This window comes from Stegodyphus dumicola, chromosome 3 (genome assembly GCF_044657685.1).
Source record: "Stegodyphus dumicola isolate Sdum_Otavi_A_Nest chromosome 3, ASM4465768v1".
In the NCBI taxonomy this organism is placed as follows: domain Eukaryota; kingdom Metazoa; phylum Arthropoda; class Arachnida; order Araneae; family Eresidae; genus Stegodyphus; species Stegodyphus dumicola.
This window is the reverse complement of record NC_140770.1, coordinates 164,191,647-164,211,218: the sequence shown is the minus strand read 5'-3', so window position 1 is coordinate 164,211,218 and position 19,572 is coordinate 164,191,647. Positions and strand designations below refer to the sequence as shown.

At 31.8% G+C, this 19,572-nt stretch overlaps 1 protein-coding gene across 1 annotated transcript in view; it reads left to right on the top strand.

The window, feature by feature from the left end:
- Hira (histone cell cycle regulator-like protein) overlaps window positions 1–19,572 on the top strand; it is a 127,496-nt gene that overhangs the window by 41,990 nt on the left and 65,934 nt on the right. Inside the window, exons 5-9 of the mRNA XM_085813566.1 lie at window positions 880–974; window positions 1,218–1,313; window positions 4,234–4,316; window positions 4,448–4,525; window positions 8,544–8,711. Coding sequence (XP_085669692.1) covers window positions 880–974; window positions 1,218–1,313; window positions 4,234–4,316; window positions 4,448–4,525; window positions 8,544–8,711 — 520 coding nt within the window. The remainder of the gene's footprint in view (window positions 1–879; window positions 975–1,217; window positions 1,314–4,233; window positions 4,317–4,447; window positions 4,526–8,543; window positions 8,712–19,572) is intronic.

Below are 19,572 nucleotides of genomic sequence, written 5' to 3'. Positions count from 1 at the left end.
ATTATGTTCTGAAAAAAAAAAAAAAAAAAAAAAAAAAAAAGGAAGCTTTCAGATTTTGCATTACACCCAAATGGGCTTTTTTTTAACGTTTTGTTATTTTTATGTTACCTTTATTTATAAAGTGTCATGTTCTTCGCACTTAAACCATTAATTTCAGTTCAACGGCAATATCGCAAAATGATTTTAAAATGAGCATATCGTTAGAATTTCCTATACACAGTCTCATGCGCTGGAGATAAAAATGTGTCTTTTTTTCCCATACATTGTTGCCACTGCCCGCTTTGAAATCATTGAATTAATAAAAAATTCATTAAAGTTTTACAAAATATGGAATACATAATAAAACAAATCCCAAATTCGGGCTTCCAGATGTCTATATTCAAGTGGAAACTTACGTTATTCAAAATTTGGGTTATAGGTACCATTGTTTCATCACAATGCGAGAAACATACATACATTTATGCAGATTCTTCATTATTTAATTTCTTTAATATAATATGCGGCTCTAATATTTGGTGGCAACAATTTGAAAGGTGAACCAACATTTAAAGTTTTCAACGCAAAATGCCAAAATGAAATTAATAGCCCTTCTGGGCTAATTTGGGCTAAAAAAAAAAAAAAAAAAAAAATTACATTTAAAAATGAGCCCTGAATTTAGGCATTTGTGAACATTTAGATCATGAAATATTGAAATCCAATTTAAAGATGTAAAGAGCATTTAATATTTAAAGTTTATTAATTTTTAAATATGTATTGCCCCTTTTTTGGAAGGGGAAGGTACTTGTAAATTGCTTAACTTTTGTATGTTTAGAACTGTTACATTCAATCTTACAGTGATGTAATTTTATATGTACTAATTCATTGTTGTTATTTTTGAAGATATGGCACAGGCTCAACTGCTTTTGGAAGTGGAGGAAAAATGGTTAATGTTGAGCATTGGAGATGTGTTAGTACATTGAGAGGGCACTCTGGAGGTGAGTAAAGATTTAACTATATATATAGTTAAAATTGGAAAGTTTATTAAAAATAAATTAAACATCTTTAAATGTTGTTGCAATATGTGAAGAAATAGTAATTAAATTTTTATTAATTTTTAAATTTTTATGTTTTAAAAATTTTATGGATTATTTGCAAATTGAAAATAAGATTTGCTTGCTTTTGAAATCATGCCAGTTATATATTCTTGTATCACTTATCATAACTAATGTTTATTTCAGATGTCTTGGATTTATCTTGGTCCCCTCGGGATGCTTGGTTAGCATCTTGTAGTGTGGATAACACCATAGTGATTTGGAACACCCTGAAATGGCAGGGTAATTGTAACATTTTCTTTATTATTGTATATCTTTGTCTAAAAGTTCTTTCCTTTTCTAAAAGTGGTCTCCAATGAACAAAAGGTAAAATCACTTTTGCCTTTTGGCAATTTGGTCTGGGTGCAAATTCTGGTGAATGGGTTGACTGCATTAAAGTTTTCTTGTATTTCTCTTGCATAACATCAATGCAATCAGATTTCTCTCTTGGAAGTCACAATGAACAACACATGTGATAGCTTTCCTATGGCCTACAAAATCCCTGTTGGATTTCCATCCATCTCTCTCAATAATCTGAGCAGCGGGCCCAGAATTATTCATGGCATGGGCAGAAACCAAATACCGGCCATCGGGAGACCAGCTCAAACGTAAGACATGTGTCGTACCACCACACTGCAAATTAGAATACAGTATGATATTACCAATAAAAAACTAAACAAGAGATTTCAGAAATAAATTAGTTCCTTAAAGGTAATAAAAACTTTTAGTTAATTACAAAAAATTACATTGAAAATAATTATTTTAAAAGATTATTTTAAATACTATTTCTTGACTAGCATTGCTATAAAAAATTGTACTATATATTTCATAAAATGTTCATTTTAAAGTATTATAAAAGTATTCATTAACAATTATGTATTAAGTTTTACTGACACAAAATATATGTATAAGCTAGAAATAATTAGACAAAAACATAAAAAAATAACTACATTAATTCCATAATATAAATTCTAAATAAAAGAAAAAAACAGAATAAACTTCAAGTGATTATTTATTTAATATCAAATAAATGCATCAATACTACAAACAGCAAACATAAACTAAGACTAAACATTTCTTCAAAGAAAAGGTCCTCTTTGAAGGCACCCCTTAAGCAAATTGCCTTCACATACTTTGGCATAAACCAATCCTGTGTATTAAATTCCCATGTAAATGTCTCAAAGGGAGATTGTGTTTAAGAACTGATTTTCTTGCAGCTGTGTACAGATTGCTTTAACACATTAGCTGCCAACCACAAGTTATCTCAAAGGTCAAAGCTTATATTTAGGCTCCAGCTATGTGCTAAATCGTAGAATGTTTTTGTTTTACCTACACCACATGTGATCAAACTCGTAGTGTTTTCATGTTCTTTGAAGGTGTCTGCTTTTGGATTAGAAAAAACACAACAATTTGGCATAATTCAAGAGATTTATTATAATTAATATAAGTAATTATAAAGTAAATAACATAGGAACTGTAAAAATAACCAAGCAATTTATAATAATTGCTATAAAAATAGTCAGTCTTTGTTATAAGCAATCGCCAACTATGATTATACTCATTACGAATATACTCGTAGTTGGCGCTATCATAAAACATTTTATTGCAAAAACCAACTATGATATAACTTGTATAATTAATAAAGCAATTAGAAATTATCAAAATTCAATAACTTTCCCATTAATACATGTTTTGTGTTTTTATTTTACAATTAATTAATTAGATTTGTTATCGTAATTGAACCATTTTGGAAAATGTCGCTCGGCAGCCAATGTGTTAGAGATTCATTTTTGAGATGTTTATGTGGAAAGTTATAAATTTGAATATTATGATTAACTGAAGTGTTAATTGTGTTAGTGTGAAGTGAGCTATGTTAGAATTTTGAAATGACTTAGTTTTAGGGCGATTTATTATAAGCAGTTACTATTTTTTGGCTGGAAAGAAAAAATAATTAAATTAGATGTTTTAGTAAAAGGATTATTGCAAATTTAATACTTTGTCATACTCAATTTTTTAAACTTTGTGAGGATTTATTTATTTACTTTGACTGATTTTATTTTTCGAGTTTTGTATTTATTTATTAGTTAATTTTGAGTTGCAGCAACTTTCCCGTGGCTCGCCTTTTCACCCAAGCCTTTCATGCCAGAGCATGTGTTTATTCAGATTAAGGGAGAAAGATATGCTATTTAAGCCAAGGTTTTTCAAGTTGATTTTAGAGCATGTGTTCTGCCTACTTGAGGCCACATTATTACTGTGATTAAATAGTGATTTGATTCTGTGTCTTTGAGGGCTTCTAGCCATTAGGCTTATCTTGCCATCTTCAATGAGCTAGTGCCTTCCTACGCATTTATTTTATCCTGTGAGTTGTTAGGCTAGTCTAAAATTACATCTTTAAGTTCAACATTACTTGTTTAAGTTAAGCCAGAAATGTTGGCTTATGTCAACCCAAGTGGGGTCAATATTAACTGTTTAGTGATCAAATAAAAGGGCTATTTACACCTTTCTTCTGACTTTGCTTACTTTTAAAGACCTGAGGGAAATTCCTTTGCAGTTTTTCTAGACCTCGTGAGTTTATGCTACCAAAGCATAAACAACTATAACTGTACTTACATGTACATGCAGAAGTGAGCTATGAAAAACTTAACAAAGGGAGATAGCAAAGGAGAGAAGTTTAGTGTTACTATTGGTGATAATTAAATGCTTTTCAAAAAATCTCTGAGGGTAATGAATGAAATAAACAGCAACAAATAAAATTATATTTGAAGGTATTGACTATGTGTTTGTATGGTGTCAGCTCTCATTTCCTATTCTAATTAATTGGCCAGTTGAAACTTTAAATTACCTTTTTCTAGTCTTGAAAGCAGGATATTCGATGATTTAGAATATGATTAGGGATAATTTATGATATGATTTAGGATGTATATTAGTTAAGGATGTTATTGAAAACATTTTTTAAATTGAAATAATAATAATAATAAAAAACTACCATAATTCTTATGGTTTAAACAGCATAAAACTACACACATATATAAATATATATATATCACATGTTTATTATCAAATATATACTTCTTGGTACGTGAGAATAAAAAGTTATGCTTAAACACATTTGTTTAAAAAAAGATGCCTTTAAGAAAATACAAGCCTTCTGTTTCTTTTTTAGAAATTATTGCTGTTCTCAAAGGACATACTGGCTTAGTTAAAGGTGTTTCTTGGGATCCTGTTGGAAAATATATAGCATCACAGGTAACTCTATGACAGTTTTAAGCAGTTTTTTTAAAGTGTATTTTTTTTTTTTTTGTTTTTGTTTTTTTTTGTTTTAATCTTTGTAGTTGATACCAAAATTTATGTTCTCATTTTTATTTTGCTATTTTAAGTCAGATGATAAAACATTGCGAGTTTGGAGAACTCATGACTGGCAACAAGAAGCTATAATTACTGAACCATTTCTTGAGGTAATTACTTTGGAAATTCTAGTAAGATGCTAGTTTATGTTTGCTGTGTGTATTGTTGATGCATTTATTTGATATTAAATAAATAATCACTTGAAGATTATTCTGTTTTTTCTTTTATATGGAATTTGTATTATGGAATTAATGTAGTTATTTTTTTATGTTTTTGTCTAATTATTTCTAGCTTGTATGTATTTTTTGTGTCAGTAAAACTTAATAAATAATTGTTAATACTTCTATAATATTTTGAAATGAACATTTTATGAAATATGTAGTAGGATTTTTTTATAGCAATGCTTATCAAGAAATAGTATTTACAAGGTTCGTACGGCCCTTAAGAGTCCTTAAAAGTCCTTAAGTTTTTTGGAATCAATTTTTGGTCCTTAAAAGTCCTTAATTTCGACCAAAATAGGCAGAAGGTCCTTAATTTTAATCATCTGAAATTTCTGTTTGTTTTCATGACTCTCATTATGAGTGTGAATTAGCATTTTGGAGGAATATTTTCGGCAGTTCGCTGACAAATATGGCTATTTTTTGAATAGGTAATAGTGTTCATGGGTTATAATTTGTTCCTATTTCTAATATAAATGGTGGAATAGAGTTTCTGAGCAATAAGTGAAACATAAGCATTTCGAAATTATTTCATTTTTTCTAATGAAGAGTTTTCGTAACTTTTCGCTTTTAGAGATGTAAATTTTTTTGTGTTCTTTTATTAAATGGTTCTAAATTTGGCAACTTATTGACGTTTTGGTGATTTTAAGATTAGTTTCTGTAGAAAAATTTTAATTCCAAGATCAGAGAATTTTTGACGATTTTTTTAGAACATCAAAGCATTGATACATTTAATTAAAATAATGGTAATGTATTGTAATTATATTTCAAAAATAATATTAAAGTAAAGCATTTTTTTTTTGTGCTGTCGTATTATAAATCCCATTTTGACAACTTATTGTACAATATTTTGAATCTCAAGGTATAATGCTATAACACCACAATTTACGAAACAGTTCTTAGTAATAGCAAAATAGCTAGTAATTAATTAAAATGCCTTTTTAATTTTTTTCATGGTAAGAGTTTTCCCATTTAATCGTCTAAGAATATTCAGAATATGCATCAGTTTTCTCTATAAAATTAGTTTTACACTTTTTGTCTCTGATTTTTTTTTCAAAATATTTCTGTCTTTTTGCTGTTACAGAATTGGTAAGGGTAATTTTTCTTTAGGATTTTAGACATTGCAGCTTGGAAAGTTTAGAAAGATTTGAAGGCAAGATTCATAGACCCACGATTCTAAGAAGATTCTAGAAAAATGAGTCAAAATGAAAAATCTCTCCATGATATTAAGACAGGATTTCTTACATTTTGAAGAACGTCTGGGAGAACAATGAAAACATAATAGTTGAATGTTTCTTACTTCTGATACTAGAATCTTTTTTTTTAACATTTTTATCATTCCTTTATTTTCTCTACTTTTCACTAGACACAAGCATGGAAAATATGAAAAATGCTTCTAATCTCATCATGTGGACAGGCATTATATAAAAGAAGTTTTTTATTAATAAAGAAAACGAAAACTGACAATTTAAAAGATTCATCTAATATGTCTTAATGCATCATACACAGGGCTGGCAATAGGCATTTCCCACCTGATGCAATCTCTGTGGATCCTAAATTCTGCTGCTTGGTGCCTTTCTGAATTCTGCTTCCAATGCCTGTTCTAAATTCTAAAAGTTTTGCCTTTTCTAGATTTTGTTGCTCGGTATATGACTAAAATCTAAAAATTATGCCACACCAGCTCTGTAACCAGACCTTACCATATATATTTCATATTTCTTCTAAATTTTCATATTACTAGAGAAATAAAATTAGCAGCTTTTTCTGTATATTCTAAATGCATTTAGTTTTTTTAGAATAACAGAAATCTTTATTTAAATCCAAAAATTCTAAAATGAAAAGGAAACGGGGAAGAAAGAAACCGAATACATAAAGAAAAAGAAAATTGTTTTTCAAAGATGGGCACCGTTATTATTATGTAAATTACCCAGTTGGTTACAATTTCAGCCTTTGCTATAATTTCCCATTTCTATTTTCTCACCAGAATGGAAATCACTTAGACAGTTAAACTGAAGTTCTTGAAGAGTGTACTTCTGACCTCCACTTCTTCCCTGTATTAGTTCCTGCCAGCTCTTATAATTTGTAATTATTCGTCTTTGCATTACCGCTGCCGACATTTGAATTTGTTATGATGACAGAGTTACTGAGCCAGCTTAAAATAAAATTAAATTGACCACTAGTCCATATTTTTAGTTTAAATTTGACTCTTCTTGTTGACTTTGTTAGCATAAGAACATGCCTTTATGTTCTAAGTTCTTTTTAAATAAGTAGCTTATTAAAACCTGTCTGACTTTTAGTTACTTTCAGACATAGCGATAATTTGCTTCACATCTGTTGGGGGGTTTTGGACTATTTAACTTTTACCAGATCAAGTAAAACCCTCATAGGTACATTGTGGAGAGGTTAACAGGTTAGGAGATAAAACACTAAGAAACTTAAGAACTTTTTTTTTCATACTAAGGCAAATTTCTAATTGTTAGAAAAGATGCTTAAAGAGAAGGAAATCTATATAAATTAGCAAAATGTCTGGGAAGGCTTCAAATTAAAAAGATACATAAATAGTTTTTTGAGTGTTGTTGCTACAAAACATAAATGGTTTGTAGCTTTTAATGTGTAATTATCCTAATATCGTTTAAGAATCAATGTCATAAATTACATATATTTTAAACTGTGAAATTTTATTATATTACGATTTTAATAGGGCTTTTTTAACAAATATTGTTAAAAAATAAATAAGATTTAATAGTGGCCATGTAAATCCATAATGACTAAGGTTATATAATATCTAATTTAATTACTTTAACAAATATTCTCTATGTTTTTTACTTCTGATAAACTCCTATAAAACATAGAGAATATTTGTATAAACTCCTATTTTCTTGTGAAATAATTTAATTACTTGTAACTAACTGCTTACCTTAAAAATTATTTCTGCTTGTTAAAGCTGGTTATTGCCTTTCATTAACCCTTATCGTGGTCACAAGAAAAAACACAAAAAATGTAAAAATTCATGTAAAACTTATTCTTTGCATCTAGTGAGACTGAAAATAATGCAAAACAACTTCTTTATACCTCTGGTACTTTAGTGAACTGTTAGAACCTTGAAGTATATTAACGAGTTACAACCCCTGGAACTCTGCGCGAAGCTACGACACTAACTCCTCAGACAAGAGCCCAGCTAACTTTCAAAACTTGCCAACCATGCTTATATCAAGCCTTTCAGGTTTGTTCTGATTATCAGGTCTCTCTCTAGCAAAGCAGGAGTGGTGACAACAGCCAGTCTTTTGTTTTGAATCATGTTGATTATGATTTAGTTCTCATTTTAACCTGTGCCGATTGACATAAAATCTACTTACTGTTTTCTAAACCTCTAGACTGAGCAAGTATGTGACAAAAATGAGGGAAAAAAATAAATAAAGCTAACTGTTAGTAAAGCCTAAATAAAATATCGCTTATCTTCTTTCAAATATGTGTTAAATTATTATAAATATTTAATGCGACTTCATAAATTTCATAAAGTTTATTTTATTCTCAAACTTATTAATAAATATGTTAATTATGTTACATTTAATAATAATGCATCCTACTTGTGGATCTATTTTATTTTTAAGATGGTATTACAAAAGTGAAGTTCAGGCATAGATAATAATTTTAATTGAATTTATTTAGTTCCCATTTGCTCACAGGTCCTTAATTTTTTCCATTAATGGTCCTTAAAAGTCCTTAAATTCCATGTGCAGAAATGTGTACGAACCCTGATTTAAAATAATCTTTTAAAATAATTATTTTCAATGCAATTTTTTGTAATTTTTTGTAACTAAAAGTTTTTATTACCTCTAAGGAACTAATTTATTTCTGAAATCTTGTTTAGTTTTTTATTGGTAATATCATACTGCATTCTAATTTGCAGTGTGGTGGTACGACACATGTCCTACGTTTGAGCTGGTCTCCCGATGGCCGGTATTTGGTTTCTGCCCATGCCATGAATAATTCTGGGCCTACTGCTCAGATTATTGAGAGAGATGGATGGAAAGCCAACAGGGATTTTGTAGGCCATAGGAAAGCTATCACATGTGTTGTAAGTAGAGAGTCTGTAGCTTCATAAATTAGTCGATGAACATTTTATTATTTAATTAGCTGTATGCAGTTTTGTTTCCAGTTTCATGCAGAAATTTATTTCAAAGGTGGTTTAAAAATATGTTTAAAAGTGGTTTTCATACTTGTAATACATGCCTTCCAATTGTATGCCTAACTACCATATGCCTATTTGTATGCTAACAGTATGCTTGCAGGTTGTGGTAGTATGTCTACCATTTATTTGTATGGAAAAGCAGCAACAGAGATATTACTCTTCCTACAGACTACGAAGTGCATAACATCATCAGAGTCCTAGCAAATAAAAAAAGTTCAGGTCCTGATAATACCATTGTTAAAGAAATTCACAAAGGATTCTTATGGTTATTTCCAAAACTATGCAGAGCCTGCTGGCGACTGGTACACTGCTAAAAAAAAAAAAATGGGACAGTCCTATATCTCCCGATCTACTGGGCCGATTGACAAAATTCAAATTGCGTTCTTCATGTCTCGAAAGCGCGACTTAGGATATATATTAGATTTATATATAGCACTATTCTAATATAGGTATTTTGACACAAAATCGGACTTTTTCTGAAATAACATACCAATTTTTTTACATATTTCGATTCTATGACTCAAATTACGCCTAAATATGAAATTTTGTAAAATTTGGAGCGAAATTTACGGAGAAATTCACAAATTTATGTTGGCACTTTTTTGTCAGTTTGCGCCAAGAATACTTCACTTGGCGAACTTCTTAATATATGGCAACCTAGTTTCCTTAGGAAAAAAAGTCACCATCGTTCCTTTTTTCCAAATAATATTCTTTATATTATATTTTTAATTATAACTTATTATTTTAAGTAATTTTTTAAGTAATTTCATTTTAATTGTTTAAGTTGCATCATTATTTTTTTTTTTTTTTTTTCAAATAACTGTTTTAAAAATTTCTATTTACCTATTCGAACTGCGTAAATAAAGGTGCAGCGTTTATTTTTTTTTTTCAAATAGTTTTCTTTATATATATTTTTCGTCATAGCTATTATTTTAGGTCATTTTTAAATTTTTATTCTTTTATTTTAATTGTTTGTGTTGCATTGTCTCTTCAGATAATTGTTTTAAAATTTTCTATTTATTCCTTCGAACTGAGCATTTTAAATATATTTATTAATATCAATTTTCCAGAATTTGATTTTATTTATTTGAACTGCGTTTTTTTCGGAAGAATACTTTGTAACCCAGACTACGATGCGTTTGAAAACTGCATACCATATTAAAAGAGAAAATACAGTAAAGCACAGTTTTACACGCCTTTCAACGTTCCGTTCAGAAAAAATATATATAAATAAGAGAGATGTAACCGATATTTTAACTTAGGATGACTTGCATACACTGCTTTAAACAGTTTTATCATTGTGCCCATTGCTTTACACAATTTTATCCTACATTTGGTTTCTTAAAATGTTATTCATATTTTAGTCAAATATTTTATTTTTGAAATCGCAAGAATCAAATATCATAAGATTGAAAAGTTTTAAATTAAAAAAAATATGAATACTAAATTTTACGAAAAAATTTATTTTTCTTCTCTGTTTCTTTAAGCATTCTGAAAGTATATTGAAAAGTATCCAACTTTTCGAAACATTTTGGTATTTCTGACAATCATTTTAAATAAAGTTATCGCCTTCCATTTCATAAAGGCCCACAAACGGCCGAGCGGTAAAGTTGCTGAACACTGGTAGTTCACTCCGGGGTTCGAACCCCAGTAAACGGGCTGGTTGCATGGGCGGTTTCGTGGATTTTCTCATGTGTACCGCGTATGACAGCTGGTTTCCCTTAGAAAGTTCTTCACGAAGTATTTCGTCAGAGCCTTTATCAGTCTTTAGAGGCTAAACATTTTGAAGCCATGAGATGAAAGGAAAGACTGGTTTCATCAAAAGGTTTTGGTTTATTTTATTATGACAAAGCACACTACGGCTATCTGCCTAAGGGGAGGGATGCCTTCCTGGAGGACTTTCTAAGGGAAACTGGCTCGCATACACGTTACACATGGGGAAAACCACGAAAACGCCCATGCAGCCAGCCCGTTCGCGGGATTCGAACCTCGGACCGAACTACCAGTGTTCAGCGACTTTACCGCTCGGCCGCTAGTTCATCAGGAAGGGAAAAAAACATCTTTAAGTGACATCCACATACATCACTGGATAAACTCCTGAATCTTCAAATAATTCGACTGAGGAAATCATGGGATTCAACATTTATGATACGATATGATGTTCTATAACGTAATTTACACAACCATATAGTTTAAAACCAGTCGCTCTTCACTTTAATCTGCAATGATATCGTTTTGTCTTTTCTGTTAACACAAGCTCAATTGATGGTATTTGCTGGTGTACTCGTCCCAGTGTTTTCTCTTTGAACACCTAAATTCTTTGAAGTATCCTGAAAGTATATTCGAAAGCGTCCAACTTTTTGAACATCTTGGTATGTCTGACAGCCAAATTTCCCTGCAAAATTTTGCTTACTTTCCTCCCTAATTTTCTTCTTTCCTTCTACAGTTATTTTCAGTGCTCACACAAGAAAATTAAGATTTTTCTACTGCTAGACTTCCATACATTTTGCATCCTTGTCAATTTTTTAAAATATCAATTATATGAATTGCATTTCAGCTAAAGACAACTTTTCATTTTCTAGTCATTTTAGCTATAAATAAAGTTTAAAGCGAAGTCCAAAGGATAAAAAATAATTTAATTAAAACATTTTTGCTAAATGACAAAGAAATAAAACAGTCCAGCAGGGTTTATTCTGTACCACAGAGTAACCCGATTCTTATATCGGCTGAAACAATCTAAATCATATTAAAGATCATGTTTTTTTATACAATCTATAACGCGAGAGAAAAAATTAGCTTCTTAAAACATGCTTTCTAAGAGAATTAATATAAAAATTTATATTTATATATATATTTTTTAAAGTTGGGACTTGAACCAAACTGTCAGACTTTTAAAGCTTATTTTACATGGTGGTTATTATTAAATTCCACTTTGAAATGGTCATAAAAGGAAAACTACCGGACCAAATGTTATCAAACTTGGGAATCGTGTAAAGGAGGTTATGAGAATTTATTTTCGGCGGAAAAAAAAAAAGAGTTCAAAAACTCACCATCAGGGGAAAAATGGCGCTGTATACAATATTGTTAAATGAAATAAGACACGAAAACATCTGTTTAAAATGTGTTTAATATTTTCCGAAACGTGTTACAAAGCATGTTCAATGTAGCGTCCAGCATTTTCCGAAAGCAAGTTAAATCATGTTACTGCATTCTCAACAGCAGCTCTTAGCATATCAGGTTTGGTTTTGGTTTGGTTTATTAGATTACGGCAAAGCACTCGAGGGCTATCTGCCTTAAGGGAGGGATTCCTTCGTGGAGGACTTTTTAAGGGAAACTGGTTCGTATACAAGTTACACATAGCATATCAGGAGGAATGTTATCAGTGTATCACATTTTTCATTTCTGCCAAATTGTTTAGATTATCACCATAAACAGTGCTTTTGAGATAACCTCATAGACAAAAGTCACAGAGGTTGAGGTCTGGTGGGAAGAGAGGAAGTGTTGGCCTATAAGATGTTCATTTGTGAAATGTTGCCTAAGTAACTATGCGACACACGTGAGGTGGGGCCCAGCCCTGCATAAAAATCGTAGTATCTAAAATGCCACGTTAATACAGTTCATGTATCACGAAACATTTTAACATTGACTCTAAGTGAGCTGCAATCACAGTGGTCCAGCTGTCGACTGCTCTTCAGAGGAAAATAGTTCAGTTATAAAACTAGCTGTCATTCAACACTAAACGGTGTGGAATGACTGCTATGCAATCGAATGCAGTAGGAGAATGCAATGGAACTAGATAGATAACATGAGAGATTTCTTTGGCCCAAATCAATTAAAAGCGTTTTGAATCAGTATCTTCATGTTTTAGTGCCGAATTCAGGCTTAAAAAATTACAAATTAGCGATCTGTAAGAAAACGATTTCCAGATTGTACGCACTTGTGAGAGTGATTTGCGATCTCACATTTTCTAATTGCTAATTCGTAGTTTTCACGGACGAAATTCTCACTTACAGGGATGGCGCACTCGACATTTATCGAATTTAACGTCTTTAAATAATAATTTGCCTACTTCAAAGTTTCTTAAGGATATACAACATATTAAACCCGTTTAACAAAAGGTTAAGTTAGATTCCGACCCATATTTCGCTTAACAATATTGCATACAGCGCCATTTCCCTTCCTGGTGGCGAGGTTTCGAACTTCCTTTTTTTCGCGGAAAATAAATTCCCATGACCTCCTTTACACGATTTCCAAGTTTGATAACATTTGATCCAGTAGTTTTCCTTTTATGACCATTTCAATGTGGAACTTTAATTATAACCACTCTGTATATTATTAAATTTTAATTTGAAGCTATGCGTTACATGTATACCATGCGTAAAATTTTCGCTTTTATGGAAAAATAAAAAATCGAAGCAAATATACTTAGTATAATGGACCAAAACTGAAAACATTTCCCCTCCCTCCGAAAATAAAATATTGAAATTTCGAACTTGAATTTACTGGGTTATCGAAATATTTAATTTGACTTATCTTCTAAGTCCTAGTTCCGACAACAATTCCGTCAAAAATTCCGAATTACTTAAGCTAAAGTTAAAGATTTAGTATATATTCACTGTATGTTAATAAAGTAATTAGAGTGTAATAAAAATAGATTATAGAATTTACGCTGATGTAACTTTTTGTCTGACTGTGCAACATGTAATGGAAGAGAAGGTTTGTAGAGATCTGTTTTTCACATGCCGCTAAAAGTAGATGTCATATTAATTTTGTCTCTTCAATGTCAAAAAACTTTCCTTTGAGAGGCAACTTTAGTTTTTGAGAAAGAAAAAAAGACAAATTTGAAGAACATGCAGGACGATTGTATATACATACTTATTTTCCGAACACAAGCGGTTCTCCGACTGGTTATTGAATAATGAAAAGATGCATTGTCATGCAATACAAAACATTTCGAATACGTTTTCTGGCTGAATAACGTAAGATTAAAAGTCATCTGCTTAATTCACATCCATTTACAAGTCAACTACTCGGGCAATTGCAGAATCGTTTTGATCCTGAGCTTGTAAGACAAACCTAATATCACTGGATTTAAACACTTCTTTAACCTTCCGAGAACGTTCCTTCTTTAGCTCATATTCCAAGAATATTAAGTGAATACAATTATTGCCAAAGAAATTGAATATTCATTTGCACTACGGCTTGCTAGTTTACTAACGAATTAAGAAAACTTAAATTCTGCTTTTTGTGTCAAAGAATACAACAATATTTTAAATATTTACAAATAAAATATTAAATTGGAGATTTAATTGGAGCCTCATCAGTTGCCTAGCATTTGAAAAAGAAAATATTGTTAAATACTAATTGTTTGCTGCTCAGTCTAACCCAGACTGCATGGTTGGTTTTCGTAGTTTTTTAGGTTCTCTTTACAAAGATTCTCTATGAAAGCATCCTTATCAAATAGCTCCCATGTTCTTTCTATGTTCAAATAACTAACTAACCTAGTTTAAGCGCGATTTCCAAGTGAAGTTACTAGTAAAATCCGAATACTCATTAAAAATCCTGTAGCTAGCCAATCGAGAGTAACATGAAAGATACGGAACCAATAATTGAAATGCTGTTACTGTACGCTGTTTCTAAACTTAGATGGTCATTCCTTAATTAAATTGCCCACCAGTGGCCGAGCTGTAAAGACGTTGAACACTGGTAGTTCAGTCCGAGTTTCGAATCCTGTGAACGGGCTGGTCGCATGGGTGTTATCGTGGTTTTCCCCATGTGTAACTTGTATACGAGACAGTTTCCTTTAGAAAGTCCTCCACGAAGGCATCCCTCGTGTGCTTTGCCATAATTAAATAATCCAATTCAATCCTTAATTAAATATAATTGATTTGTAAATTCTACTAGAACTGATGGTAAGAATTGAAGTGGAAATAAGTAATATGGTGTGCAATCTTGATTAATATAAAATTAAAAATATTTGCATAGAAAAATGTTTGCATTCAGACAGAAAGTTTTTTGAAATATTTGCAATTACTTTATAAGAAGGATTTATTAATAACAGCAATAATTACTTATTATATTACTGATGATTAGGATTCAGTTCTTGACAATTACATTCTAAATTAGAATTTTAAGGATATAATGAAAATACGCTACGCACAAAAATACATTTTAGGAAAAAAATGAGTTGATTTGTTATGTTTTAAAACTTCTTAATTCATTTAGTAAACATCGTATCCTCGTTGTTTATTGAATCCAGAATGTTGGTGACGTTTATATAATTATTCTTACTTGTCCACAGAATCTGCTGACTTATCCAGCCATTAAGTAGCTGCAGATCATTTCTACATAACCATTGAACTTCCATTAATTCAGTCTCTAGAGGGTTGTATGTTTATATCATAATTTGACTTTTATAAAAAACGATTATTCTAAATATTATGTTTCTTTAAAAATATATTGTGCTTTAAAAATATGGATAATAGTATCAGCCGCTCTTTCAGCCACTTCAAAAGCAACAGTTTGTTTAGAAATAAATTATGCAGTTAATGTCATAAAATTTAAATAAATATCAAACGAAAATTCTCAGTTTTAGACAATTCGATTTAAACAAAGTAAAGTAGCAGACGATAAAACGCCGAAGGTAAAAATTTACTCTTACAAAAACTTACTCTTAAATTTTTTAAAAAAAGAAAAGATACGAGAGAAATTAAAAAAAAAAAAAAAATAGTTAAAAATTTGAATATCATCTATAATTTAAAAAAATAGCCTTTCATATAGTATTAATAAATATTTATTATGCATCATTGAGGGAAAAAATGTCATATAATTAATTCTCCGTAAAATTTTGCTTGAAGTTTAAGGTTAAAAATAGCTGTGGCAATTCAGTGTAACAAAAATCCATAGACCACATTTGGCGTTATTATCGCTCAAAAAAAAGGTGCCAAATTTCAAAACGCGAAATTATGTAAATTCGTGTATATCTTCGAAAATTTTGAGTAAAAAAGTCTAATTTTTTGCAGATATGCTTAAAAATACACCTACTCTAAGATGATGGTAAAAATTTTATAGGTTATAATTCAAAATTTTTTTCGAAAAATCTATAGAAATTATTTAAAAATAAAAATTTAAAAAATTAAACGCAAAAAATGGGTAAATTTTATTTGGAATGAACCAAAATTTCGAAATGTGAGAGAAAAATCAAAAAAGTTTAATAAAAAAAGAGATATTAATAAATATTTGCCAAATTCAATTAACATTGAGGAGCTAAAATTTTGAGAGCTAATATTTTAAAAACTAATCGTACGATTTTTACAAAACTTGGTATTCTGCATAATTTGAGTCGTAGAATCGAAATATGTAAAAAAATTGGTATGTTATTTCAGAAAAAGTCCGATTTTGTGTCAAAATACCTATGTTAGAATAGTACTATATATAAATCTAATATATATCCTAAGTGGCGCTTTCGAGACATGAAAAACGTAGTTTGAATTTTGTCAATCGCCCCAGTAGAACGGGAGATATAGCACTGTCCCTTTTTTTTTTTTGAGCAGTGTACATTTCTCTAGAAGCATGAAACTAACTGAAACTGCACTCTTTCACAAGCAGAGCAAAGACCTGTCAGACCCAGCATCATATAGGCCTATAACAGTGGTGGCAGACCTTTTTGGAGCCGCGTGCCCCAAATCTCTTAGATTAAATTTCCATCGGAGAGCAGTTTGTTATGTTTTGCCAGGCACCGTGAAATTTGAAAGCCGGTCATTGTTAGATGGTTTATTTTAGAAAGATAATTGCAAAAACCAACTTTCTAGTAATTATAATTCCTCATTTTCCCTTCAATAAACACTTTCCGCACAGCTTCATCAAATTCGACAACAATCTTGTCGTTGGTCTGGTAGGTGTTGTCTGACACTACTTGTGCGACACACAACACTTTTCCCACATAGAATGCATAATGCTTTCCTATTGTGTTCAATAACTCCAAATGATTCTGTCCAGGTCTCTTGAAATGATCGTCCACTATCAATATTTAATTTTGCCTTTTTTTCTGGAATTATTTGTGAGGGTTCAAAACCTGGAGTATAGAAAATCTATTTAACAATGAAAGTATTAAAACTCACCAGCAGTCTGCAATGAATTTGAATTCGTTTAGTAAATATCAGGTGCTTCATCTTTGGCGTATTCTTTGCTATGTAACAAGTAATATGAATGGGCCAAACAATTGAAACATCATAAATTATGTCAATAAATATGTATATAATTTCTGTGGGTATATATGAAAATCTTGTATCTAGGTTTAGGCCCTATACCAGTGACATTATGTAATAAGTAAGTAAATGAAACATTCAAGAACAGACTAAAACACTTATTTAATTTACAAAGTATCATTTTATTGTGATTATTGATCAAGGAAGTAATATTTTAGTCGCGTGCCAGCTGATGAGGCTCTGCATGCTGACTTTGGCATGCGTGCCATAGGTTAGCCATCACTGGCCTATAAGCTTACTGCCTTCAATCAGTAAGATTTTAGAAAAGTAATTCTACAACATATTAATTTCCACATTTACAGGAACAAGACTATAAATGAAAAACAACATAGCTTCTGTGCAGGAAAGTCCATTGACAATACTAGATACTACTAGATAACAACAAACAACTTCTAGATAACATAACTTAAAACAACTATTAGATAACATAGAGGAGAACAAAGGCAACAATTTAGACACACTAGTTATATAATTTTACATTAAAGGGGCATTCGACTCGTTATGGTTGGTGGCCAGACGTAGTCAAATGCCTATAGGAAATCCTGAACCTTATATGCAGATACTTGCAGGATCATTGGATACAGGTTACAACGACAATGATGGAAAGAGTCAAGTTGGAAAGAGGCTGTCCCCAGGGTTCCTGCTTGGGATCTACGCTTTGGAATCTTGTAAGGAACACAGCCTTGCTATGACCAACAGCAAGGAGTGGGTACCCAGGTGTATGTGGATGACATTTTATTGGTCATTTTTGGTAGTATGGATATTAGGCTAAAGGCACAAAATGCCATCAATACTTTTGCAAGTTGGGCAAATCAGCACAAATTACATATCTTTGCAGATAAAACTAAACAATTGTTTATATGTAAACATGGAGCACAAAATAGAAATCTTAGCATTAAAGTAAATGGAGTCTCTATAAAAGAAGTCACCAACCTTAAATATACTAATATAATTAACAATAGGCTTTCCTGAGTACCACACATTAAAGAGCTTAAGCAAAAAATAAATCAGCGTAGCACTTCCATGTTTAGAACAACAGGACCTCATTGTGGCACTCCAATCACTATGCTCAAAAGCTGGTACAGAACAATCTCAGAAAAGATCATACGAGGGCAATCCCCAAAAAAAAAGGTCTCCTATATTTTTATATATACAAAGAACAGTTTATTTTCTATAATTGCTACATCATTTTAAAGATTGAAGAATGCTTTATTTTTCAACATAATCGCCATTTCGGTCGATGCATTTTTTCAGATGCTGTGGCAGTTTTACAATGCCCATGTCATACCAGCTTGCCGCCATGCCCTTCAGGAAGCGTTGAACCTCATCTTTCACCTCATCATCGGAGCAGAACCGCCGTCCAGACAAATGTTCCTTCAACTTAGGGAACAGGTAGAAATCACTGGGTGCCAAGTCCGGACTGTAGAGTGGGTGTGTGATGACGTTCCAACCAAAATTTTGCAGGAGATCGACGGTTTGACGGGCGTTGTCGTGGAGAATGCTTACACCCTTGCTCAACATCCCTCTTCTCCGGTTCTGAATTGCCCTTCTGAGTGAATTTCAACTGGTTTAACGCCTTTTGTGTTCAAAAACTGCGTGCACTTTGCACTTGGCGGTAACGTTTATCGGAAGCTCCATTTCGAATGGCTGCCAAGCCAAGACTGAGCATCCGAGCGAAGCGCCTGCATGCTTATGTGGTAGTGGAGAAGGCACCACTCACAACAGTGTTGCCAACAAACGTATTAAAACTTTCTCCACGTCCCCCAAAACCTTTTTTTTTTTTGGGATTGCCCTCGTATTATATGGGGCTGCAATGTGGGGAAAGAACATATGAGGACCGCCCATATGAGGCATCATTGCCCATATGAGGAGGCAGCTTCTCACCATCCAAAGAATGCAACTGTTGATTATATGCGAATGTTGCTGAACATGCCCAACTGCGGGCACTGCAAGTGCTGGCAGTATATTCCTCCGCTGGATCTTCTAGTGGAAAGATAATCATTATTAGTAAGGACACTGTGCATGGAAGATAATGTCTCTCTGTGGCAGAAGGCATTCTACCACACTGACTATTAGAAGCACAAACTGATTATGCTTGGACACCCTACAGATACGGACTTATCGCACACAGTACACTTGCAATACATCTCACTAAATGAGAAAGCCCTAGCTATATATACAGATGGTACAAAGATGGAAAAAAGCACAGGTTGCGACTACTGTGTATTCCAAGAAGGAGAAGTAGTAAAAACTTGGGAAAGATGACTGGAAGGCAAAAATACTATCTTTCAGACAGAGCTTCTAGCATTAAAAGCAGCCATCAATTTTGCAAAATATCAATTAGCAGCAAAGGACTCCCCTCAAGTTTGGAGGCCATCTGAGGCATAAGTCAAGGAGTCCTTTAGTGCAAGATATTCAAAAAATTCTCCTAAGGATCCCACCAGATGACAAACCCAAACTGATCTGGATTCCAGCTCATG